This window comes from Punica granatum, chromosome 7 (assembly GCF_007655135.1).
Source record: "Punica granatum isolate Tunisia-2019 chromosome 7, ASM765513v2, whole genome shotgun sequence".
NCBI lineage: Eukaryota > Viridiplantae > Streptophyta > Magnoliopsida > Myrtales > Lythraceae > Punica > Punica granatum.
Window position 1 is genome coordinate 15,798,131 of NC_045133.1, and position 26,882 is coordinate 15,825,012.

Below are 26,882 nucleotides of genomic sequence, written 5' to 3' on the forward strand. Positions count from 1 at the left end.
ATTTACATGGCTAGCTTTTGTTAGAGGTGTAAACGAGCCGATCCGAGCCCGAATATAGCAAGCTCAAGGTCGGCTCACTTGTCAACTCGTAGGCTCGACTCAAGCTCGCACACAGTCAAGCTTGAGCTCATCTTATTGGCACAAGCAAGAGCTCGAGCTCGGCTTGTTTAGGCTCATTTAGATCAATGGTCTGATCTAAAGCGGAGAGAGAATAATGGACTCAGCCTTCATTATGTGGTGTGGGTGGACCTTTTGTGTGTGTATATATATATTTTTTTTGGTTGGATGAGTAGGGACCTCATAATATATACTTATATAACTTACAAGAATATATATATATATATATATGTAAGCCCATTTATACTCGCGAGTTTCACGAGCTAAATACCATTGAGGTCAAGCTGGGTTATTTGATTGGCGAGCTCAAGCTTTATAAAAGCGAGCTAAATTCGAGCTCTCATCAAGCCAAGTTTGAGCCGTTCGTGAATGTCATGTTCGTTTACATCTCCAGTTTTTGTAATATTGTTTATTCAAAAGGGAAAAATACATTTTTGGTACAAAAGGTTTTGGTAATATTACGTTTTGATGCAAAATATTTATTTGTAACACCTTGGAACAAAAAGAAATTTGTTCTGTTACAATCAAGTACATTTCGTCATTTGCCGGTTGATGTCGTCAACAATTTTTGACGTGGCAAATGACGTGTATATTACATATCCAATGTGGCTGAAATAATATATTATAAAATTCATTTTCTAAATTTTTTTTATTAAAGTAAATGAAATAAAATCTAATTAAAAAAATCTCTCTCTCCCCTCTCTCACACATTGTCTTCTCTCTCTCCGCCCAGATCTCTCTCCTCTCTCCTCTCTCTCTCTCTCTCACGTCTCTCTCTTCTCTCTTTTCTAAAGTGCAAGGCCCTCATCGACCTCCGGACCGAGCGCTTCTCCTCCCACACGAATCGTCCTGCATGGGCAGGCCAAGATGATCACCAATGGGATCAACACCTTTAATCAGATCAAGGAGCTCGGTGTTCATCCCATGGTGAAGTCCCTCAACGCTCTCTTGTTCACCTGCATCCTTGCGGAGGATTTTAAGGAGCTAAAGGAGAGAGAGAGACGAGAGACTTGGGTGGGGAGAGAGAGGAGGGAGAAGAGAGAGACATGTGTGAGAGAGGGAGAGAGAAAAGAGAGAGAGAGAGAGAGAAAAGATAGTGTGTGAGAGAGGAAAGAGAGAGTTTTTTTAAATTAGATTTTATTTCATTTATTTTAATAAAAAAATTTAGAAAATGAATTTTATATTATATTGTTTGTGCCACGTGGGATGGACAATATACATGTCATTTACCACGTCAGAAATCGTCAACGGCGTCAAGCTACAGATGACCGACTGTACTTGATTGCAACAGAACTTATTTCTTTTTGTACCAAAGTGTTGCAAATAAACATTTTGTATTAAAATGTAATATTACCAAAACTTTTTGTACTCAAAATATATTTTTCCCTGTACAGAAGCCTAATACATTTGGCCAAAAGAATAGCATCTTAGGAATTTTTTTTTTTATTATTTTTCATTGCATCGACTGGTCAAAATATTTTCTCACTAAAAATGTTGGAGTTTCCCTCTATATTTATGAGACTAGAAGTTAAAAATCCGGCCTGGAAATAAAATCGAACTAAACCGAAACGAAAAGACATCAATTATTAGGATTTTCCCTCCAATACTCTCCGTCCCCATCGAGCTCAAATTTATTTAATGTAAAGGGGGAATGATAAAAGCAGCGATTGTTATAGTATATTTGATTTTAAAGTTGAGTTGAGTTGAGTTGAGTTTTAATTTTAATTGATTTGTAATGATTGTGATGTTGAATTATGAGAAAAAGTGTGAAAAAGTAATAAATAGTTGAAAAAAAGTAATGATTGTATTGTTGAATTGTTGAATTGTGAAAAAAGTAATGAATAGTTGAAAGAATTTATTATTAAAAATTAAATTGAATGATTAAAAAAATTAAAGAAAAATAAAAAGTAATAATTGTGTTATTGATTTTTATTGTGTAGCTAGAAAAATTAAAGTTAAAATTAAAATCTTAAAATGAGATTGCGAAATCAAACGAGTTATAATAGGATATTGGATAATTTGGCCCAAACAGATCGTTGGAGCTTCCTGGAAGACACAAAAGGTGTCCCAATACCAAAGAAGATATAGTAAAATAATAATTTGGTCGCTCCATGTTACTTGCCTCATTTTCTTAACAGAAAAAGAACAATGTACATCCCCAACTTCTGACAGCAGTATTAATTGTAGTTTATTCTTTTAAAGTTTTTTAAAGTATCCTAACATTCAACTTTTGTTCCAAATCTATCCTGCCAAGGGGTGAGATCAGTGATGGCTCTGGAGGCTACTGATGATGTCCATGGAGCTGTGCTCATGTCAGTGTGGGTTAAGGATGAGGCACCCATGAAAGTGCAGAGGTGCCCTTGCCATTTCTTCTCCCTATTTCATCAATTTTTTTTCCGATTTTTAATATATATATTTATGGATTTATAATGTATTTTCTGACATGACAGTTCGGTTAGATGGAAATTGTAATGGAAGGCAAATTTTCTCTCGGCGAAAGTTTAACTGGTAAAATGTTCACAAAATCTAGCTTAGCGGGCAAAAGGTCTCCAGGTTTATAGTTTAGGGTGCCCAAGGATAATTTTTCCATTAAAAAATATATGTTTCTTTTAGGTAAATTAACAATTTTTTTTGGTAGATTTAAAAATGATAGATTCTACAATGAAATTTCATCTTGTGTTTTATAATGGAATATTAATTTCAGCCTATCAAACTTTTGATCTTGTCCGTCCATTATTTACATATTTTACCATAGTATTTCTAGTTATTTATATTTTCATTTCACAATTTTTGCCCACAATATTATACCATTGTTCTCGAATCATCATGCTATATGTACAAATCACATTCCACCACGTCACCAAACTATACCATAAAAATTGATTTTTAAAGAAAACCGGTCTAATATAAGCCGAACACGTTAGTGACACATCATCAACATGTAAGCGAATTTTAATTTATATACACGTCAGAGACACGCCATCGACATATAAGCAACCATCCAATTTTATTGTACTATAATGTGGCCGATGAATTTGTAACCCTATTAATGTGGAGAAGTGTTGTTTTGCCCTAAAGGAATTTGCCGATTTGTAGGAAACTATTTGGCAACTTTATAGAAGAGTCTGTAAGATTTTCGATCTAAACTTTGAGCAAATAAAAACTTCAAACATCTTAGCGAGTGTTTTGAATATGAAGTAATGTTACTAAATATTTTTTCCGGTCTTATACTTTCTTTAGTTTGTTGTATTCAAAGACTTATTATGTCGCGGACATGCATTTGGGACTATTATGATAGTCATAAACATTCTTTGAAGAATGACATGGGTAAAAACACTTGAGGATGCCAACGTTTAGGTAGATGCAAAATCTTTCTTTACATTTTATTTGAGACGCTTTTTAGAAAACAAAATCACTTACTTATAATATTTTGTTTGAGACTCTTCTTAGAAGTCGGAGCCACTTGCTTCTCATTTGCTTCAATTTTAAAAAAGAAATTGTCAAGCTGAAAGTAAAAGTTGCTCTCCGAATCGAACCATAATCTTAACTTCATAGTGGTACAAAATTTTTCAAAGTTATGTTGCATTGATATCGAAATCTTTAAACTAAAATTGGATCTTAAGTAAAAGGGGTCGCTTCTTAGGACACCACAAACTCTTTAAACAAAACTATAATAAATTAAGATAATAAAAAATTGCTCCTTCGTTATTAATATTTCTTACAAAGTATTACTCTATTCATGATATTAATCGACTATGTTTCATATGCACATATTTAAATAATATTAAAAGAAGAAAATGATTAGACCTAAAAATTCTAGGTCGCACATGTGCGCGGACGTTCGTCTAGTTATGAGTAATATCTCCATGTCATCTTTGAAAAAAAAAACATGTTTCTTGTTCCTTTTAGCGAGAAATATAAATTTAATGCATTAATCAATACAGCGCTAACCTTACCTAACATACCAAAATTGTCTATTTACCTCTTAGTCGACTCGGCTCGACTAGATCAGTCGGGACATAATCGAGCTTTTAGGTTCTTAAAAAGTTTGTATAATTACAAAATCCAAGAAAAAATTAAAAAAGACAAAAAAAAGTCTATTCACAAAACAAAACGGAGTTCACTTTCTGGCAAAGCTTTCGCATCACACTGCTCTTCCTCTCCATCCCATGTTCCAAACGGCATTGGCTTCTCGTTGACCGAAAAAGCAAATTCAGCAGATCAGGCCAGCCATGGCGGAAATATCCGAAGAGATCCTCACCGAGATCCTTCTCAGACTGCCCGTTAAACCCCTGGTCCGATTCAAGTGCGTCAGCAAGCGATGGCATTCTATGATCTCGGACCCCCACTTCACCCTATCCCAACTCCGAACGGCGATGTTACGAAACACGAACTCCTGCGCTAGAGTCCTCCTCACGGGCGAGTTGCTTCACTCCATAAGCATCGAATCCCTCAGCAGTTCCAATGCCAAAGCTCCTCCGACTACGGTGTTAGAATTACCGGTGAAGAGCTCGGGGAAGGATTCCGAGATTGCTGTTGTTGGCTCTTGTGATGGCCTGGTCTGCTTGCTCATAGATTCCGAGAGTTTGGTGTTGTGGAATCCTACCATTGGGGAGTGTAGGGAGCTGCCGAGTTCCGAGTTTGCTCGGTCGGATGTTGATTTCTTCTATGGACTTGGTTACGATTCTAAGACTAATGACTACAAGGTAGTCCGAGGCCATTATATGGAGCCCGGAGGAAGATCTAGTTCTAGTCACACTAGCATCGAGATCTTTTCCCGGAATATGGATTCTTGGAGGAGGGTTCAATACGATGCCGTTGAGTTCAGAGGTACGGATGTCGGAGCATATGCAGATGGATCTCTGCATTGGCTGAGAGGAAACGAGTCAGAACCGGTTAACAAAATTGTTTCATTCGACTTGTCGGAGGAGATGTTCCACGAGACAGTACCGATGACTGGTATTAATGACTTCGAGAAACTGCCGTTGGAAGGGTTATGTGTCAGTGGGGAATGCCTGCTTGTGTATAGGGGCTGTAATTTTGGGGCCGATTTTGAGGCTTGGATGATGAAATGGGAGGGGAAAGAGTCATCTTGGTCTAAGTTGTGCAGTGTTCCGAGGGATGCGTTGCCCTTCACTAAGTATTGGTTGAATCCTATCGACTTCACGGTGGACGGGAAAGTCCTGTTCAATTCAGCTGGATGGGAATTGTGCTTATATGATCAAAAGGAAAATGCACTGAAGAGGTTCGACTTTGAAAACGACTGGGTGTTTGATGGATCTGCTACTTATGTTGAGAGTCTCGTTTCACCTCATGGCGGTTCAAAGAGGAGTTAAATGCTTCGGGGATGAATGACCGATTTGGGGTTTTCCTTTCCATATTCGTGCATTATCATCAATAATCGCACCAACAAGTCAGGGGGGGCTCAAGGAGTAAGGATATCTTTAAAACTTATTGTGCAGTAGGAGGATAATTTGATATGAGTAGCTAAACGAAAGGCATACTGCAGGAGAAGTAAGATTCTTGTAGCTTATAAATTTAGCTTGATCGAGATTACGCAATCAATGTCCATAAGACAGTTGATGTTTATGTAATGTTATCACTATCATGAAAGACTAGACTTGCCCATCTGCTCCAGATTTCCGAGAAAACATTTTGTAATTTGGTTTTGCTCGATGTTTCAGATGCCTGTACTAAACCAGCATCTTAAGAAGGAAGTAGAAGTGAAAGTAATACGGGAAATAGAATTTGGCATTTGTTGTGCGGACGAGCTATAAAAGCAGAATTCTTATGGTTTTAGTTGCCTGTTAGATTTGGTGATGCAAGGGAGACTGATTTTATGATCAGTTTAACGAGCCTGCAATGGGAATGAGGTCAATCTCGATAACGTTTCTCTACTGGACAATAAAACCCTGAGAGTCATCTAGTAACATCCCTCAATACATCAACTGTTGCAGCACTCAGTAAGTTAGATTCGAGATGTTAATGTGAATCAAATTTAATCATGGTTTCTTCTTTGCTGGAAAGAACTACGCTTTGTTCTGTTTATCAAAGGAATTGGAGGATAGATCTAAAAAGATGGGACAAGAGTGGGATTATGCGTATTCATCCTACATTTATCACACTGAACTTCATTTGTTCATTTGCAATTAAACCGAGCACTTTGGACCCGGTAGGATCAGCCCACTTCCTTCTTTCGGGTTCACTAACATGAGCCTCTTCTTATATTAAATGGTCCAATACCTTCCATTTCTAATAGATTTAATTCGGTTTATGGGTCATATTAAGAACGAATTGATCGCAATGCCTTGAGAAATCGAGGTGAAGCAAAGCCAAAAGCATAAGCAAAGCTATTAAACACAGACGCCTACAAATAAAACATCTATTCCAGCAGCTTCAGAAGGAGTCAAGGTATCAGAGAAAGCGACTGCAATCTTGGAAAAGGAATGTTCAGTTCATCTAAGTGATCATTGGCTCTACACAATCAGTTGAGTCCCTTTTTTTTCCTCCCTTTTTCCTTTTCGCCTCGAAGAAAAAGGTGCTTGGCTTGCTGGTAGAGTTGTAAACGAGCCGAACCAAGCCTGAATCTAGGAGATTCGAGCTCAGATGAATAATCATTTTCGCGTGACCTCGAGCTCAGTTGAGCCTGAACATTGGAGCATGAGCTCAGCTCGTTATACAAATCAGAGGCTCCAGCTTAACAAGGTTCGCTTGGCTTTAACTGTGCTCAAGCTTGTATGCGCCAGGAAGAGCTCGAGCTCGTTTGGGTTCGAAACAAACTAGTTATGGTTATAGACCTTAGATACACAGTGACCAGTAACTAAATATACGTGTATAGAATCATAAAGCTTGATTAGACTTGCGAGCTTCTCGAGCCACGTGCACCCCTTATAGAAGGTCGTAGCACCTAGGCAAAACCCTAGGCCCCAGACACCCGATATATCTCGGGGAGGAAGGATCGCCAAGCAAGGCTAGTCTCGGATCCTGAACTTTACTGAAGCCATAGGTGAGATTCGAATCCGAAATCTCGCATTGAAAGTCTCGTCATCTTACCACCCTGCCCAAATCTACGATTGTAATCATTATATTCGATCAAACATTGCCAGTAAGGAAAGTTTATTTTTCTTCACGAAATAAGCAAACAACGTTATTTTATACTAGAGGCCATGTGCTCGCATTTTATGCAAAAACAATACATAAGAAATACTAAAAAATCAATTAGGTATGGGGGCAACTTACAACTTAAGCCAAAAAATTGCAACATGTGAGATGACAAAGGAGAAAGTGGGGGACATGAGAAGATGTGGACTCGATGCAAGAAGTGAGGGAAAGGGAAATAGTGAAAAAAAAGAAGTTATTACGAGGAAATTCATATTATTTTTATGGTTGATGTAAAATATTATTCAACTTATAAGCGATTGGGTGTATTTTAAACTCAAAAGTTCGAGCTGAGTGGTTATAATACTTAATCACTTATAAAACCTCATGTGACAACGTGTGGCTTTGATGCTTCACCTCACGTGCTAGATGTACTTGAATATCCACCCTTAAGAACTGAGCACGTAGATTTGAACACTCGCCCTCAAGAATTGACTACGAGTCAGAACTAGACTTCCGTGCTCGGAACTTAACCATGATGTTGACTTCTTCTTACCCATCGAGCGAGATGAGGGATGATAGTTGATAATAAGACTACAGTTGGGTCGGACTAAGATGTGGTGCAATTTGACTACCTCAAAATTAGACTTGGCATTGTGTGAGCCCACACGTGCATGCGAAAACATAATTCGCTCTAATACTATGTGAAAGACCACTAGACCTAAAAATGATTGGGCCCATTTATAATTAAAAAGCTCAAACTAATTGAATGTAATACCTAATCATTTATAAATTCGTTTATTTCTGTTTAATTTTTCTGTGTCAGGCGATATATCTCAACAACTTATTTTTTTAAAAGGGTGCAATATGAGCTATGTAGACTTTTGGGACATCATCCATCTTAATACTTAAAGCTCTGATGGGATTCAATGCATTGTATTGCTGTAATCACACCGGAGTTTCTGCCAGAGAAAGCGAGACGAACGGCTTCGATAGAACTTAGAGATACAAGTCTTTGGTGACAAACGGCGCCACTCATTCTACCATTGGAAAATTTTATTTTATACTTTGGTTCGCATTTTTTGGTATTAAATCTGGGAGATTTTATATGCTCAAATTTCTGGGGCAGTCGTCCGCCTTCCGTTGGGGTGTTCTTAAGCAATTTCCCGGGCTGCAATGTCATTCCCTTGCTCGAGCTGATCGCCTCTCCCTCGAAGCGACGAAGCCACTGAGGTGCCGTAGGTGAGCTCTCCCTCTCCGTTTCCCCTTTTAACCATTTTGTATTGGCAGATATGATTGCTGGATTCAGCATAGTGTGAAGTGTCAGCGACCATTTCCAGTTTTGTTTATGGGTTGCTTGCTATGTGTTCGATGAAATTCCTCACTGGTAATTGTTATCTCCGGTGCAGCTTAAATTTGGATGCTTCGAAGCAGTAGTGTGTTTGACCCGAGTTTTTCCTGCTAAAATGGCTACCAAAACAATCATGAAGTGGTCCAAAAGAGTTACTACTGCTCAAGTGGAGAAGCTAATTCGGGCGGAGCGAGACATTGAGAAAGCCATTGTCGTCTTTGATTCTGCTACTGCTGAGTATAGCAATGGTTTCCAACACGATGAGAAAACCTTCGGTCTTATGATATCGCGATTGGTCTCGGCTAACCAGTTCAAGTCTGCAGAGGAGCTTCTCCGTAGGATGAAAGAGGAGAGGTGTGCTGTTTCGGAAGACATCTTCCTCTCCATTTGCAGGGGCTATGGACGGGTCCACAGACCTCTTGAGGCCATGCGTGTCTTCCACAAGATGAAGGACTTCGACTGCCAACCTACCCTGAAATCATTCATAACGGTTCTTGATATACTCGTAGAGGAGAACCAGTTACAAGTCGCTCTTAGGTTCTACCGGTACATGAGGGAGACAGGCATGTCCCCTACTGTTGCTTCCCTTAATGTCTTGATTAAGGCTCTGTGCAAGAATAGTGGAACGTTGGATTCTGCTCTTAAGATATTTCAAGAAATGCCGAGTAAGGGATATGATCCTGACGTTTACACATATGGTACGTTAATAAATGGTTTGTGTAAGTTCAGGAAGATTGATGATGCTAAGGAACTTTTCAAAGAGATGGAGACAATTGGTTGCTTACCAAGTGTTGTCACCTACACTTCTTTGATAAATGGGCTATGCCAGTCAGAGAATCTGAGCGAAGCTATCAGGTTGTTCGAGCAGATGGTGGGGAAGGGCATTGAGCCAAATGTGTTCACTTATAGCTCCCTAATGGACGGGTTCTGCAAGAGCAACCACTCTATTCAGGCAGTAAAGCTATTGAATATGATGATTAGCAAGCACCAGAAGCCTAATATGATTACTTATAGTACTTTGATCAATGGGCTCTGTAAGGAAGGAAAAGTTCAAGAAGCTTCTGAAATCCTTGATAGGATGAAACTTCAAGGGTTGAAACCTGATGCAGGTTTGTACGGCAAAATCATAATTGGGTTATGTAATGAGCAAAGATTTGTAGAGGCTGCAAATTTCCTTGATGAGATGGTGCTTGGACGGATCACTCCAAACCGGCTTACTTGGTCTCTTCATGGAAGGACCTACAATGCAGTAGTTGAAGGGTTGACTCTTTATGGAGATATAAACCAGGCTTTTCAACTTTACCAGAGCATGCGTTCCAGGGGTATTTCAGTCAATTCCAGTAATTTAAACATGCTCATGAAATCTTTTTGCAACCAAGGAGATCTAACAAAAGCCGGTCGAATTCTTGAGGACATGATGGTTGATGGATGTGCTCCAACTGAGGATATCTGGGGCTTACTCCTGAATCTATTCCAGGACCAAAATGAACTAGACAATGCTGCTGAGTCCTTACTAGCATCAATTACTGAGACTGGCGATTCTGAGACGTAATTTCATGGCGAGGAAGCTTCCAGTGAGTTACTTCCTGGTTTAATTTCCCTCAGTTTTATGATCCTCAATTTCTTTCTAATTTCCCTTGCTTGCCGTGTTTTCTGATGTTTAAACCATTACTTGCTATTATATATAATATATCACAGTAGGAAGACTAATGCGAATTTGCTTGAGCAAAGTTCACTTCAGTCCATGTGCTAGTATCCAAGGGCATTGTTGGTTGTTTTATGTTGAAGCAAGCTCATCGTCTGGAGTTATACAGTCTTCCAACCCGAAACTTTGGCTCTAGGGAAGCCTAATGTGAATTTGCTTTAAAAAAGGGCAAAGTTCACTTTGGTCCATGTGCTAGCATGCAAGGGCTTTGTTGGTTGTTTTATGTTGGAGAAAGTTCATCATCTGGAGTTTGGGACTGTGTTCCAACCCGAAACTTTGGCTCTAGGAAACATCTTATTATGTCAATTCATGATAAAATGTATATATTGAACTTTGTCACCAAGGTAGTTACATTGGGTTACGTGTTGCCATCTATCTAGGGAAAAAAAATGTAACAAATGCGACTTCTAAGATGGTTATTTTGCTTCATGACAACATTAGCATTGCGTGTTGTCATGGTAAATGGCTCCATTAGCAGTTAAGATGGCTATTTTGCTTGCAGGCATCATTTATACAAGCATTTCATGTGGTCCATGCTTCATGACTGCTTTCATATGGACTTATGGTACAAAGGAGGAGCAAGCCTGGGTCACCCTCAATCCCATGGAGCTGCTGCCTTCACTCTGGAAGCAAATATCGAGCATTAGCAGCCTGGTGCAACAAAGCTAAGCCCCCAGCTACGGGAGCACCGACTGCGGGAGCACATCTTTTGATTCGATGTCACAGATCATGGATCCTCATGGTGTGCTGTTGTTTGTACCAACAACTTGGTAGAATGTGATACGATGAGATATAATGCAGTAGAAACAAAGACATCGGGAACCAAAGGTTACCATACTCATGACAGTCAAAGCGAACCCTCTCATTCTGAATTAAAAATAATTTGGAATGAATCAGTATCTGCAAGTCAGCTGCAGAAAAAGCGAGGTTTTGGACTTACCGGAAGATCAGCGGGCCTCCTTTGTTACCAAGAAAAAAAGCACCTGCCATATTTTTCTGTGGATGTATGTATACAGTAATACACTAGCGCCTTAAACTTTACCTCTTTCTGATTGTCACCTCCTAAACTTTTATTTCTACTCGCTATATCATATACAATCATTTTTGTTCCCCGTAGACAGCTTTAAGGCGGATGCAACATTATATATTTTTCTCCTTCGAATTATAATAAATTAGTAACTTATTACAATGTATAAACATGAGAACTGTTGGAGCAAAAAAAAAAAAAACAAATGAGAACTGCAATCATACAAGCCATTATGTACATTGGAAAGGCGAAAAGTGAAGGGCTGCTGCAAAAGATGTGAAGTTGGTCCTGTGAGAGGACTTCTCCCGAAGTCGACTTAATCATTCCGCATTTGATGATCACAGGGTAGCATCACCTGACAAAGAGAGAGTATATCATCAGGAAACAAGGTTTAGCTCGGGTTCAATAGCCTCCTTTTCCCTCCGGCGATATTGAGTGCAGCTCACTGATCTGCATTGGACTATTATGTTAGGGAGAAACCTGCATCACACGGAATTAAGGCCAGAGCAATTTTCCACGAATTTAGACTATCGGCAACTTACCATATTAATCCTCGAAAAATCATCCCGAGCCCACGATTTCTCCAGCTCTACTCACTCCATCCTCTGATAATAAGGGGAAATCAGGCTCTCAATATATGTCTCAGATTCAAAATTCTGCCGGTCCGCATAGAACCCGCAGTCCTTGAAAGTACTCTTCTCTGGGTCGTACACGCTGAAGGAGAAAGAGTCCATTTCATCTGCATCAAAGAGAATATGCCAATCCTTCGTGACGTATACCGGTTTCCACCACCCGAAAGTTCTCGGTAACACCTCCCTTGTAATGTTGAACAGCTTCGTCCAAGATGACTTAATGCCGTAGTCTTTCATTACCCAAAGCTCGATTTCCCATTTACTATCGATGTATAGAGCGAGGCATCCTCCCATAACACCTATTCCTTCAAAAAGAACCAAAGGTTCCGTGTCCGGAAGTGATAGAATCTCCTGGAATTCCTCTGAAGCCAGATTGAAAGACACAATAACAATTCGCGGAGCGTTTTCTCGGTGTAGGTATAGCCAGTGGATCGACCCATTCATGTAGGTTCCTTGAGAAAACGTGGTCGTGTAATCAATATCGGGAATCCTTCTCCAGGAATTGGATTGCAGAGAGATTATCTCGACTGCTGTTGAGTAAGTCCCGCCCGCAGTCTTCTCGCGGAAACCTCTCAGCACCTTGTAGTCATCAGTTACGGAATCGTAGCCAAATCCATGTAATATCATATGATCAAAAGGAACAGGTCTCGGGCTCGGCAGATCACGGGACTGCCGTGTAGAAGGATTCCACACAGTGAGCCTCTCATGATAGAAAAGCAAGCAAACCAAACCATTACAAGAACCCACGATCCGGAAACGGTGCTCAGGAACCATGGAGGGATACTCAAGCTCGGTGATGGCAGTATGCGCGTTAGCATCCTCGATCAATGCGTCGCAGTTGACGGATCGGAGGGGTTTGGTGCCGATGAGGACTCGCCTGCAGGAGTCAGGATTCAGGCTTTGTTCCACCGATCTCCGGAGATGGCTCATGGCGAACCGAGGATCTGAGATCAGAAAGTGCCATCGCTTGCTGACGCACTTGAACCTGATCAACGACTTGACTGGAAGCCTTGACAGTATGTCGATCAGAATGCCTTCCTCAGCAAGACAAATGTCTTCCTCAGCAGGACAAGCCATGGCGACTTTCACCTGCAACAATTGGCAAGTAGTCGATTGACTTCGACGGGAGTAAAGGCTTCGGCTCCGCCAAAGAATTGCAGCTACCGAGAAAGGAACAACCGCCGGTTACGGTGTTGATGTCGGATAGCTGCAGGAGACTAGTCCAGGAGAGAAATGATCAGACTTTGGGGGCCAAAGAAGAATTGCATAGAAAAGAATAACAGGGGAAGGAGCAGAGGAGATTTTTCTTCTTCATCTGGGAAAAGAAGAAAACTTATCATACAAAGTCAAATATCCAATACTATACAACCACCTTCGGTACCATATTTCCACCTCTTCCCAATAAGGGATGCACATCTTATCTCATCCATCCATAATCTCCATAAATAATAGAGTAAATTGACAAATTGGTTCTCCAAAAATGCATATTACATCAAATCTGAACTCAAGAAATTTTTTATATCAAATTGAATCTTGAAAGATTAAGTATACATCAAATCCGACCTTTCGTCAGAATGCTGTTAAAAAATGGATGAAAAAATATGATTTGGTATTCAACAAGTGATGTGGCATTGTTTGATTGTTTTCTTCTATTTTTTTTATTATTCCCCATTTTTATTTGATTTAAAAAAGTATTTCCTACTGTTCCTTCACTTTTTAGTCGGAGGCGGGAAAAACTTCATCATCCCAGCGCGTCATTCTCAATCGTTGGTACTCTCAGCATAAAGAGCAAGAGGCAAGGAGAGAGAGGGTGACAGAGAGATTACGGCGACAACGATTAGTGAGTCTACGCCGAGAGCACCAGCGATTAAGGAGGATGCGCTAGGAGGAAGAAGTTTTTCCTGCCTCTGACTGAAAAGTGAGAGAACGTAGGAAATGCTTTTTTTAAGCTAGATAGAAATGGGGAATAATAAAAAAAATGAAAGAAAATAATCAAAGAATGCCACATCAGCTGTTGAATGCCAGATCATATTTTTCGATCCATTTTTTGATGGCATTCTGACGGAAGATCGAATTTGATGTACACTTAATCTTTCAAGGTTCAATTTGATGTAAAAAATTTCTGAAGGTCAGATTTGATGTAACATACATCTTTAGAGGACCAATTTGTCAATTTACTCTAAATAATAATAATAATAATAATAAAAGTAAATGTATTAATAATAAATAAATAAAACTAAAACGCTTGCTTGAATGGAACACATGTCAAGATAATAAGTAAATTATTTGAAGTAAAACAGTATAATTTCTTGCCAGAAAAAATTTAACCAAAAATTTTTAAAGTAATTTACTTAGAGAAAAAGTACAATTTTGGTCCTCTACGTTTGATCGAAGGTTCAGTTTCGTCGTTTTCGTTCTTTTTGGTTCAAATTGCCCTTTACGTTATGTTAATAGGATGACTTTGGTCATTGTCAATCGGATAGTCCAATCTAGTAACCGAGGCAGACAACTTTGTGCCACACTTGCATTGGTGCATATGTGGCAATTCTAAAATATATTTGTTTTCTTTCAAATATATTGAAAATAATTTTGAACATAAAAATAAATTTTGCAAATAAAAAATTAATGAAAATGAAAATAATTTTGAATAGAAAACAAAATAATTTTGAAAATAAAAATTACTTTTTGTTTTTGTCACATGTATTTTTCTAAATAAAAATATTGATAAAAAACGTAATTTTGTTATAATTTTTATTTTCAAAATTATTGTTTGTCTAGAAATTCAACTGTGGCAAAATTTATAATTTTTTTTACTATTTATTTATTAGTTTACGTTTCAAAAACATTTTTATTTCAAAAGTATTATTTTTATTTTCTTATTTTCAAAATATTCTTTATTATTTTTATTTTTCATAATTATATTTTATCGATTTGAAACTAAAACTTAATATATTCTAGAATTTTCACGTATATCGATCGTACCTGCCATACGAAATTATCTGCCATACTAGCAATTTTGAATAGTTGATTTATAAAAGAACCAAACCAAACTATTATTATTACATAAAGGACGAAATTGAACAAAAAAAAAGTAAGGATGAAATTGAGTATTCGACCAAAACATAAAGGATGAGAAGTGTACTTTTTAGCTTCTTTTTTATTAGGGTAAATTGCACAGGTGGTCCAAAATTTTTTATAAATGTTTCAATATGGTACAAAAAGTTTTTTTTGTTACTTAATGGTACAAAATGTTTCAAAATTGTTTCAGTATAGTACAAACCATCATCTCGCCATTGACGCCGTCAAGCCGTCCTTTACAAGATCTGTAAATATTGTACTATCATGTAACTTCCGTAAAACATTTTGTACTATTAAGTTACAATTTCAAAACATTTTGTACCATCATATAACGTCCCACAAAAACCGATTTTGCACCATCAGCGGTGGATTTGACTGCGTTAATGGCGAGATGACGGTTTGTACTATACTGAAACAACTTTTAAACATTTCGTACCATCAAGTAGCAAAAAAAACTTTTTGTACCATATTGAAGTATTTATAAAATTTTTTGGACCACCAGTACAATCTATTTTTTTTTATTATTATTCTTTTTGTGAAAACAAGGGCTGAACCATTCTTTTACCTTTACTTAAAGGAATTTGTAGGGTAAATTGCACAGTTGATATAAATATCTTTTACGAATGTAACATACTAGTACAAAAACTTAAAATCATAATAATCAAGTATAAATTTTCTGAAAGATTTAACAATATTATACAGACAGTCGATTTTGGGTTAATAGATCAATAGTGGCTGACATGGCCCCTTCATGGCCTTCGACATTTAAGCATTGATTACATGGCTCCTATGTGGCATTGACATGTCATTTTTAAACTAGAAATAAATAAAATAAAATAAAATAAAAAATGAAATGAAATCAAAATAAATATAATAATAAAATAAAATACATAGAAATTTGAAGAAAAATTTTTAAAATAAAAAATAAATATTTTTAAAAATTAAATAAATTAATAAAATTTGAAAAAATAAAAAAAATAAACTAAAGAAAATTTTAAAATAAAAATATATAATTATAAGAAATTAATATTGAAAAATTATAATAAAATAAAAACAAATACATGAAAAATGAAGAGAGAGAATAGTGGTCTGAGAAGGGGCGAGGGCACCCATGCTGGCCACCACCCCCACCGATGTTGCTTGGAGTCTTGAACCCCACCAACTATATGAGTTGGGGGAGTGGTGGTTGGTGGCGGCGCCTTAGCCCCCACCCTAACCTCAGTCAAGATCTCGATAGAGATCTCTTACAGATGGGGATGGGAGTGCCCCTATAAACCACAGCCTCTCGACCAAGGTTGTTGGCGATTTCTAAGCCCACTATCGACCTCGGTCGTGACGGTGGTGGCTGAAGGTGATGCCTCCAACTTAGTCCTTGAGATCTCCTCACAGATCAAGGTGCACCCCTTGGACCCAAGTTGCCTGTAGGTTTTGAACCAGAGGTCGCCGCTAGCTTCTAAACCAGCCAACTACTTCGGTTTGGGGTTAGTGGCTGGTGGGAACGCCCCCCACCCCCTTCTCTAAACACTGCTCTCTCTCTTTTTTCATTTTAAATTTCATATTTTTGTATTTTTGTTTTAATTTACTGATATTATTTTATTTTTAAAATATCTTTATTATTAGTATATTTTTGTTTTAATTATTTAAAATTCTTTTATTATTTATTTATTTAGTTTTATTTTAAAAAATTTGTTTTGTTTTATTTTATTTTTAATATATATTTTTTATTTTTCATATATATTTTCCATTTTCATTTTTAAAAATATTTTCTTAATTTTCATATATATATATATCATTATTATCAATGTTTACTTTTGATTTTATTTTAGTCATTTCAAATTTAAAAAATGATATGTCAGTGCCCGAAGCATAGTTTTTCCAATGCAATAAATTTTCATAAAGTGTTTTTTTTTTGTTGATATAGGGGTATTTACATGGGTTTGCCTTGGTGTCGTGGTCATGCCGTCTTGAATGATACCGGACATTTGCTTTGTGAGTCATGTAATCAATGCTTAACTTATCAGCGGCCACGAATGGGCCACGCCATCCACTATTGACGTCGTTAGCCCAAAATTCGATGATTTGTATAATATTTTTACATCTTTAAAAAAATTTATACTCAATCATTAAGATTTTTAATTTTTGTACCAAAATATTATATTTGTAAAAGATTTTGTACTAACCATGCAATTTTTCCAGAATTCGTACTCTCATTTTTCAGCCAAAAGTACAGTAGATATCATCCTCAAATTACTTGACTAGACCTTTTGGAATTATGGCTGAGCACAATGACAGATCCAGGATTTTGAGTAAGAGAGGATGAAATTCTTGAGGAGGTGCACTGATAGGTGAATTTGTGAAGTTAAGAGGGATAAATATGAAACATACTTTTCTTTTCCAACCAAAGGTACAATAAATATCATTAATTCATCCTCAAGTAATACTTCGACTAGTCTGCCACCTATCAAGTAATAACTTCGACGACATTATCATCAGCTGATGGTTGTTGAACATGATGCTTTCTACTGATGTCCATGCAGAACACGATGCTCTAAAGCATAACGTTTAGGGTCATTTCTAACAATAAGTAGAACTCAGTGAGCATTCCACAAAATCTACAAATAAAGGACAATATTACCTATGGCTATGCTATATAGTAAGAGTTTATCTAACCTTTGCCCTAAGGGCGTAGAATAAGAACTAATATGGAGAAAATCAACGCTGAGGAAGTTTTAACCTTTCGTGAGGCGACCAAACTTGACTGAATTAGTTAGGGTCTATCGTGCTTCTCAATACCGGAATTTACATTAAAAAAAGTAGATTTTCTAAAATTATTACTTTACTTAGCAAATTTTTACCATTTAAATATAAGCATTTATTTTCATTCTCGGATTGATAGAAAAACCCATATAATAATGCCATCAATATACTGTTTTTTTTTGTGCACCATCGAGTATCTGAAAAGCCCAATAAGCCCAACTAATGTAGGATCGAACCGTATCAGCTTAATATGAAGTAAAACTCTCAAATACAAGAAAAAAGGGTTTTCGATGATGTTCTTTTGCCCAATGCTTTAAAAGGCTGCTAAAAGTTTGTCAAAGGGACTTTTTGTGACTCGAGACCATGGTCAGAGCGGCCAAGATCAAAGTCTGAGGGTCCAAACCATGGTCGGGCTTCCTCGAACCGCGGTTCCAAGATGAGAGTAGCCCTCGACCATGGTTCGAGGCTCCAGACCGTGCTCTTGAAATGATATATGGATGAGTCACAACACTTGAAAATTGGAATGAAATATACATTCTCAACATGGATATGCTTATAAACACGTCAGTAAGTTTATATATTGAAAAAATGTACAAAAAAAAAGGTTACTACGAGGAAAGACCATTCACATGTTATCCCATTTTTTTCTTTTTTTCTTTTTCGGTTATAATGGAGGCCCGTGAATCTGGCATAATGAAACAAAAACTTTAATTAAAAAGACACAGGTAGTTCCACTAACTATCGAATATGAAACCTATTGGTCACTAGGCGAGGACGTGCGCTACACTATCTTCTGATAATTTTTTCTTTATTTATTCACCCAAAAAAATTCTTTATTTTTCCTTATATATGTTCGTGTGTAAAATAACTTTCCTTATAATTGTGTACCAAATTGGAAATAAGCCGGAGGATTAGTAGTTTCTTGCCTTATGAAAATATGTAGATGACATTTAACATGCATGCACATTTATTTTATATTTACGACTTTCCATTTTGACATTTCGGTAGACTCATAAGATACAAGCAGAATCCCAGTATATATCTGTGATTATTGTTTTCCTGCCGTCAAAGTTTTACAGCAAGTCTATATCATCTAAAGAGAGGGGAAATATGGAAGCTGTCAATTTGAAAGCTATGATCATAGTTGGGATAGTGGTGCTTGTAGTATCTTGGCCAACCGATGCACAACGACATAACTTTCTTAGCAAAGGAACGTTGTGCAGGGGGTATTGCGAGCTTCGGTGCTTTGCTATTGAGCAACGACTGGAATGTTTGGCCGAGTGTATGGCGAAATGCATCGGCAATTTAACGCCAGTTGACCATTGCAATATTGGTTGTGTTATGACTTCATGTTTCGATGCCAGCTCCGGTAATATCTTTATATTGTACAATCAGCTTTGGATTTTTAAATTTTAATATGCCTTGTCAATAGTGGGGATGAACATTTGATCCAAACCTCGTACGTCTAGAAAGAGTTTTATTTGGTTTGCTCCTTTTTTGCAGGTATGCAGAATGTAAAAGGTTGTGGAGACTCATGCTCGGAGGGTTGCAAAACATCCTATGTACGAACTTAAAATGTTGCAGTATTATAAATAAATAAATAAATATACATATGGTATATGCCTATATCTTTGTTAGATAACAGAGGCATTCTGTAATAAAATTAAGCTATTGCAAATTAAAATAAATTCTGTTATTTATCTTATCACATCATTGCTAGTTAAGATTATCTAACATATTCTCATTGTTAGCCAAAAAAAAGAAAAAACAAAACAAGAAGAAATATATTTTATTGGTTGAGAATCATGTTTGCATTTACTTATAGTTCTTAAAAGAGATAATGATGGCCTAATTACCAAAAAAATAGGAGAGATTGTAGCATGATTTTTAAAAAATAGCATAGAAAAGTATGACCTTTCGATTTAATTACGCGTCTAACGTGACGTCAATTATTTCGTCAATTCTAGGTAACGGTTGAAGTGGATTTAACAGTGTCACATGGTGAACCATCATTGGACGAGAGGATCCCACATGATTTTATTTAATAAAATAAATAAATTTGGAATATTGGACAGTGCCATGTGACACAATCATGTTGTAACCACGTGGCACCATGAAGTCCAATTATGTTGTGGCACGTGTCACCATTAAATCTATGCCAGATGTTAGTGTTAGAATTCTCGAACTAATTGACATCATACTAGACGCAACTAAATACGAAAGTAGTGTCTTTTTGTGCAATTTTTCAAAGATCGTGCTAAAATTAGAAAAAATTGTAAAGATCATGCATTTTTGGTAATTGGGCCTTCTTTTTATAATTATGTGAAAGGCAAATAGCACAATGAAATGCCAATTATGTACCATGATAATTGGCACGAATTATCGGGTCTAATTCAAAGCTCAACAAATTAAAAGGGCCGGTGACGTGTCCCCGAAGATTAACCAGTTTAATGGACCGGTCTATTTAATTAAGCCAGCTAGCACTATATATATATTACTAATATAAAATGAGTAGCTCACATTTTTGTTTCTCCACATTTCACTTTCATAAATGCCCTTATCATCCTTCTCAAATTCTAAAACTACCCTTCTCTCAATATCTCACTACCATAAATACCCTTATGTCTTTGCTCAAATTCCAAAACTACCCCTCTATTCTTTTTTACGTATGCTACCTCTCTCTCTCTATTTTTATAGTACAATTATTATCGACCAAAAATTAGACGCAAAATAATAACTTATTTGATGTAAAATGAGTTATAGTAAAATCTAATTCTCTCTCTCTCTCTCTACCTAATAAATATGAGATGTTCCCATTATTTTTCTATTTCCAAAAGTAGTAAATACCCCTACCCTTCAATTCTGTACAGTCTCTTCAAGAGGCGCCACTGTTTCGTCGAAGCATAAGAACAGCCCACTCCCGCCAACAGCTTTGGCACTCCGTTTCCCACGCAGAGGTCTCTTCCCGCTCTTCCTCCGGGCACCGACCGGTTCTTCAGCCCATCCGATGTCGCCGCGCTCGCACACACGACACTGGTGTCTGGAGGCATTCCACCAATTCTGTCTCCCGCCTCCCCCTCCTGCAGCCACCGCCCATTGCTGCATCCTAAGATTTGCCCTTTCGATCAGCCTCCCCTCCAAGCTTGGCCCATGGCAACTTCGTAATTCCACCGTCCCTGGGCCCTCTCCTCGGAACCGTCATATTTTCCCCGTAAGCTTGTGCCTTTCTTAAGTTGCATCCATTCATCCCCTGGGTTGCTTAAACTATTTCTCACAGAGTGGCCCCATGTTTGCTTGCTTTTCCTCTGTTCAGTTGCTCTTTGTTCACTCTTTCCCAATTCAGTCCCAAATTACGACTACTAAGTGTTCTGTGAATTGCATATGATAGTTTTCTTTGCTCCACCCATGCCCCAAAGATGTTCGCACCCAGGTAACCATCCCCTGCTAGCCTTTCATTTATGATAGTCCCATCCTCTACTTCAGGCTAGATTATGTGGTTTGTTTTATTTCTCTCGATGTTTACTTCCTGCTCATTGAATTTAATTCAAAATTTCAGACTACTGGATGTGATTTTTAGGTTCATTTTCTTCAAGAGGGGAAATGGCTTCAAACAAATTGAATTTTCCGATGAAGGTTGCTCTTACTCCACTATGTATATTAGGAGCTGTTATGAGTGTGAAGTTAGAATTTTGTTTTAATTTTAATAGTAAAGTTATAAATTAAATTAAAATCAGTTTTTCATATTTCAGAGTTACTACATTTTCTCAGTACATCTATGTAGCAACCAATCTGGTAAATATGTTCCTTTGAGTCCTCGATACAATCTGAAATGCAGGAAGAAGAAGAGAAATAAATTAGTATCTCTAAGTTCACAAACAGATGGGCATCCTTTCACTCTAAGGAGTAGGTCAGTTGTTCTTTTTATTAATTGATTCCTCTTATTTCTTGCATTTTCTGTTATTACATTTTCAGTAAAAGGATAATATTTTAGCTTGAAAAAATTAATTTGTCAAGAAATAACTCTGCTTGTAGCAATGCTCTTTGTAGTCCTATACTACTGAGGCACTATGGTATTTATTTTGTTGCATTTGCTACCTGATCTCATTTGACTAAATAATGTAGCTCTCCCTACCAATAGTAATGCTATGCGTGGTCCAGCAGCCCTTTGCTAGATCAAAACAGAGGACAACCAGATGAATCCCGGTATCAGTGTAAGCAGTCTATTTATAAAGCAATATGTTTTAGAAAGACTTCTTCTTCGGTGGGTTGAGGTATTCTTGTTGCTTTGCTGATCTTATACACTTTGGAATGATTGTAAAAGTATGTTTTAATACTGATCTATGGTACAAATGTTCTTTCTTACAGATTTAGAATTTCTTTCTTTCAATTACACACTTGAGGTTCCCACTGCTTTCGGTCATTGGACACTGTTGACCGAATTTCATGACTTGGTTTTCTCCGTACCCCAGCATAGGCTAGCTATATTCATTCTCTATATTTGTTATTTTGTTACCACAACCTTCGAAATCCACTAATTAGGAGGAATTTTTCGGAATTAACTCTGTTCGGTTTTACTCTTTTAGTATGTTATTTTTCGATTGCAATATGGTAGCCCATATGGAATGTGACTGTAAGTTTCATAGCTGGAACAATAATTTCTCTCTCAACTCTCTATGTTCATTATGCTCGAATTTTTCTCCTCTTCCCATCACATAAATTTCCTTGTCCATCTCTACTATTCTTTTTCATGTAATTCAGCATATTGATTCTTTAATTTCCCTTTAGCGATTGAGATTCCTGTTCTTGCATTGTTCCCTATATGGTTAAATTGATGTCAATTTTTATTTGAAAATTTCTTGCCCTCCCAGTTCCAGAGATATAAGCTACCACTTTGGACATGCCATTGTTGCTAGCTAATAAAGCTAGGCATTAGCTCAATCTACTTAACATTAAATTTAATGAAATTGCATCCACTAATATGATGTTTAAACATTTACAGTAACATTATATCCTTTTATTTTCCTGTGTTTTATCATTATTGTTTCTCAGTCTTTGTCACACCAAAATAACTTTTGTCTTGTGTGAATGAAGATCAGGCACCAATAATGGCCCCCAAAAGGCTACAGTGACCTCACCGGAACTCGATGCCAGTCCAGTTCTTCGGGGTCAAATAGTGTCAGACACTTTTGCAGCGTCATGGTTCCAATAGTTTTAAATACATGGAATATCATCCATTGTGGGTCTATTAGCAGCATCCTGCTTGAACTGAGCTAGAACGGGACAAACTTTGTCTTTGCTATGTACTTGAATTAAGAAAAATAATCACCTTCTCAGAAATCAGTAGTTTTGCTTGAATGCTCATTGAATTGGACTCCTGGAGTTTCATATTGTTACCTTTCAAGACTTCAAGGAATCGTAGCCAATTTTAGAAAGCTACTGCTTGGCCCAAATTTGGTTTTATCTGAGGGACCTGATCACATTACAAGAGCGCTCGACATCTTCCGTTCAGTCCTATGCTTTTCAACTTTGAAGTCATTTACATCCTTTTTATTTATTTATTTATTTATTTTGTTCTATGGTTGCTCTTACCTGTTCTCTCTTTATCTTTCTCTTGTTTTAATCATTACTATTCTAGAATCCATGTAAGTTACTTTTCTTGGTATAATATGTGCAAGTCCTTCGTTCTTGTTCACCTCCTCCGACGTTAAATGTGATGGCCCGAGGGGAGCTACTTCGTATATGTATCTTTCATCTAAAAAGGAAAAAGAAAGAAAACAAGCTGTATATGCTATCTCCTTAGATGCCATTAAGTGGAAAAGAACATCAAGAGACTACTTACATCTGGCATCTTCTGTTAGCCAGGAACATGGGATTATAACATCTGCTGATTGAAGTTTTACCGAAAATCAGAAAATTCATTTGTTTAAACCCCTGTACACCATCCATTTTTATAATCAGCCGTCCATATTTGGTCCTCTTTTGCTTCATTGTACCTTATCTTATATCTTGAACTGCAGTGTCATCGCTTTGCCGCCAAGTTATGAGCTTTGCAATATTACTGCTTTTATAGCTGTTTACTCCATTGATTTTGTATTTCGTTGTTGCTTGTTCATGTTTTGCTTTTGGTATGTGCTTGCCTATTACATGTTTTTTTTTTCTTCCTAATATCCTGCTTTTGTGTCTTGTGCCCCTTCTCGTCCATCCGGAGTATGTTTACTTCTACGTTGTAGTTTTTGTTGCCAATTGGTCTAATCCTGCTTACTGTCTGTGCCTTTTGGTTTTGCAATATGCTTTTTTTGAACAGTCTTCTACTCTGACTGCTACTTATATTCCATGCTCTGTATGTTGGCATGTATATTTTAGTTTTCGATCTACTCCATGATTTACCTATTTTTCATGCGTCTTCTTTATTTATGCCTTTCAGGAAAAGAAAAACCTCGCTCCTGCATGATTTCAACTGGTATGCTCGACTGACACTTGAAGAAAAGTGGACCAGAGTCGTTGTTAACAGAGACCAACGGGAAAGGCCCGTGTAAGTGCTGTTGGCAGAGGCTTTGCCGCGGTCGCTTTCCATCATTGCCGATTACTCCTCTTCTCATCTGTTAGCAGCCCTGGTACACTCTGTTGTGCCTTTTCTTTTCCCCACAACTTTTGTCCGTAATTTTACATTATACTTGCTCTATTTTTTTTGAAATATATATAGAGATCTCGGTTGTGTTTCGATGTCTATGCCACTGTAGCTCCTGTCTAACATAGGATTTTGCTTCTCCACATGTCTTTCTTTTATCTTTTCTCTGTTTAGTTTGTCTTGAACTTGCTCTCTCCTAGAATTCAAATGGGTCTGAGTATTATGTTTTGCTATTGCCATCTTTCATTTTTTTCGCTATAAATTCTGATCCTCACAGATACATTTTCTTAATGCATGCCACACAACGTAAAATATATGACCTTCCTACCTCAAATTTCCTCCTTTGAATCTAAATTCCTATCGGCCACTTTAGGTTGTACTTGTGCATGCCATTTGTAGGCCTGTCATTATCTTATGTCTCACCTTGTTTCAGTTACATCATTTAGCTTTTTGGCTCTGCTTTGTGTTGTGTACATAATATACCTGAAACTTCTCATCTTTCCTCTATGCTTTAATATTAGCTGCTTGTATTACAAGCCAAGTTTTATTCCTGAGTCCTGGCAAGTATTACATACTTGTTTTCTTTGGTTAGCTACAGGTAGAAGGATTGCTTCTCCAGTAGATGTTATGCATAGTTATTAGCGGGTCCAGGTTTGATAAAGTGCATGATAGATTGTTTGAAAGCCTGCTGACGGCATGAATGAAGGACTCTTATCTGTAAATTTCATATTTTATGCTGGATTGCCTGAGTTATTTAGTTTTGCAAAATCCTTAGTGCATGTTTCAAGCACTCCATTTTCAGTGTCATGCATATGTAGCATCACCACTTTTTTGGGCAAATGATCTTTTTTATAGGTAACCAAGACATTTCATAACCATAGGTGCAACTGATTTCCGGCTTAACAAAACATTTGTGGCTTACTTTTTATATCTTGTTGTTTCCTAATTTTCTGATTAGATTATTAAGAATGAAGATCTCAATCAGCGAAGGGAACTGGATTCTGGTATATTTTGGATGTGTAAATTATGGGAGATCGAAGGCAACTTATGTTTTTGTGAAATTATCAAAAGGAATAAAAAAAAAAAGAGCAGCTTCACAAGTCAATCACCAAAGAAGTAAAGCTTGTCTGCCACTACAACATGTACCTCTTTTTTAGGAAGTTCTTCCATTCAGTCCACCATTTCATTGGGATTGAAGGTAGTCTAAGACAATGGAGTTCTGTCTAGAGGTGATTTCTGCCAGAGCTCCTCCGCACAGATTTGGTGGTACTTCTTCAGGGGTGGTACAAATAAAACATGAGGCACCTTATCCACAGCCATAGAATACATGGTTGTAATTAATTAAATGTAATGAATCATTAATCAATATCGAAAAGCGAAAGTGAGACGAAGAGCCTCATCTGTTACTTTATATATTAAGTATCGAGTTGCTATATACATAATTTATTGTTACAATCATATATAATAATAGAATAAATTTTTAATTAGTATTTTATTAATATGCCCTACCTAGTACATAAAAAAATCTGATCGGAGGCTGAGCGGAGCTCCTCTCTGTGTCTGCTTCATCGTCATCTTCTTCTCCTCCCACTCCACTCATCCCCTCAATTCAGAAATGAGGATCCCACTTCATAAAAGGGACTTCAAGAGAGAGAGAGCTCTCGGCAGCTCCCAAAAACAAATTAGCCAAATTAAAAAAAAATAAAGAAGAAAAAACAAATTAAAACTTGGTATTATGGGAAACGGCGTCACAAAGCAGTGGGCCCCGCCAACTACCACTCCAAGCCATCGGGGATAATAATTTTTCAATAATTTTTTTAAAATTATATACGTACAATAAATAATAATTCTCACAATAAACATTATTTTTTAAAAAATTTTATAATCTTTATTATAATTAAAAGATACTTATTTTACAATTTTGAAATTAATATTATATTACATTTTATAGAATAGATGAAGAATTATTTGTTTTTATTGAATAATATTTATTTTGCAATATTAAAATATTTATTTTAAAATTCTTCAGAAAAGAATTTATAGTATTTTACAATATTTTCCAATATTTGATTTATAATTATCTTTATATTTATTTTATTCTTACTTTTAATTTTCATATTGTCAAAAGATCGACTTTATAATTCTTATTTATTTTTATTTTATAAGAATATATTTATTTATACCATCAACACGGTGGTTTAGGGGTTAAGTTTCAAACGTTTCACTTGAACATCATGAGTTCGAACCTCATTGAGAACATAGAGCTCGTCACCATATGGATGTATTATGGGCTGGCGGTGGCCGATCTATAGTGCTTGATCCAGTGGGATTTGGACTTAATTTATTAGTGTGCTGCTAGGTTTACGGTGACCAAGTTGGCTAAGTCTTAGCGAACTATGGCGAAAGAAACATTACGTGGCGGCCATGTTCCCTTAGTTGGGGTAGCCATAACGGGCTAATAACTCGACATAGCCTTTAATTAAGTAAAA

The 26,882-nt window shown here is 37.0% G+C and overlaps 3 protein-coding genes and 1 long non-coding RNA gene across 11 annotated transcripts; 3 read left to right on the forward strand and 1 right to left on the reverse strand.

The window, feature by feature from the left end:
- Window positions 1-4,154: 4,154 nt before the first annotated feature.
- Window positions 4,155-5,891, forward strand: LOC116213908 (F-box/kelch-repeat protein At3g23880-like). Its single transcript, XM_031549046.1, has one exon. It carries the CDS (start codon window positions 4,350-4,352, stop codon window positions 5,451-5,453), a length of 1,104 nt encoding a protein of 367 aa, XP_031404906.1. The 5' UTR covers window positions 4,155-4,349; the 3' UTR covers window positions 5,454-5,891.
- A 2,133-nt stretch (window positions 5,892-8,024) lies between these two features.
- Window positions 8,025-11,387, forward strand: LOC116214139 (pentatricopeptide repeat-containing protein At5g46100). The gene is made up of 3 exons (XM_031549457.1): window positions 8,025-8,457; window positions 8,625-10,140; window positions 10,774-11,387. The coding sequence occupies exon 2, from the start codon at window positions 8,682-8,684 to the stop codon at window positions 10,116-10,118; it is 1,437 nt and encodes a 478-aa protein (XP_031405317.1). The 5' UTR covers window positions 8,025-8,457; window positions 8,625-8,681; the 3' UTR covers window positions 10,119-10,140; window positions 10,774-11,387.
- Window positions 11,388-11,393: 6 nt separating this feature from the next.
- On the reverse strand, window positions 11,394-13,331 carry LOC116214141 (F-box protein CPR1-like). 2 transcript variants are annotated; one of them, XM_031549458.1, is made up of 2 exons: window positions 11,841-13,329; window positions 11,394-11,653 (listed from the first exon to the last, which is right to left on the reverse strand). In XM_031549458.1, the coding sequence occupies exon 1, from the start codon at window positions 13,005-13,007 to the stop codon at window positions 11,892-11,894; it is 1,116 nt and encodes a 371-aa protein (XP_031405318.1). In that variant the 5' UTR covers window positions 13,008-13,329; the 3' UTR covers window positions 11,394-11,653; window positions 11,841-11,891. The 2 variants fall into 2 exon arrangements, with proteins under 2 accessions (XP_031405318.1, XP_031405319.1); XM_031549459.1 differs by having other exon boundaries at window positions 11,402-11,748; window positions 11,841-13,331.
- A 7,294-nt stretch (window positions 13,332-20,625) lies between these two features.
- LOC116212762 lies at window positions 20,626-25,804 on the forward strand. 7 transcript variants are annotated; one of them, XR_004157922.1, is made up of 5 exons: window positions 20,626-21,195; window positions 21,322-21,398; window positions 21,601-21,672; window positions 21,888-21,976; window positions 24,190-25,186. It is a non-coding gene; the product is annotated as an uncharacterized LOC116212762 (long non-coding RNA). The 7 variants fall into 7 exon arrangements; XR_004157923.1 differs by adding an exon at window positions 25,352-25,804 and having other exon boundaries at window positions 20,626-21,672; window positions 24,190-24,379; XR_004157918.1 differs by having other exon boundaries at window positions 20,626-21,398; window positions 24,190-25,804.
- Window positions 25,805-26,882: the final 1,078 nt, after the last annotated feature.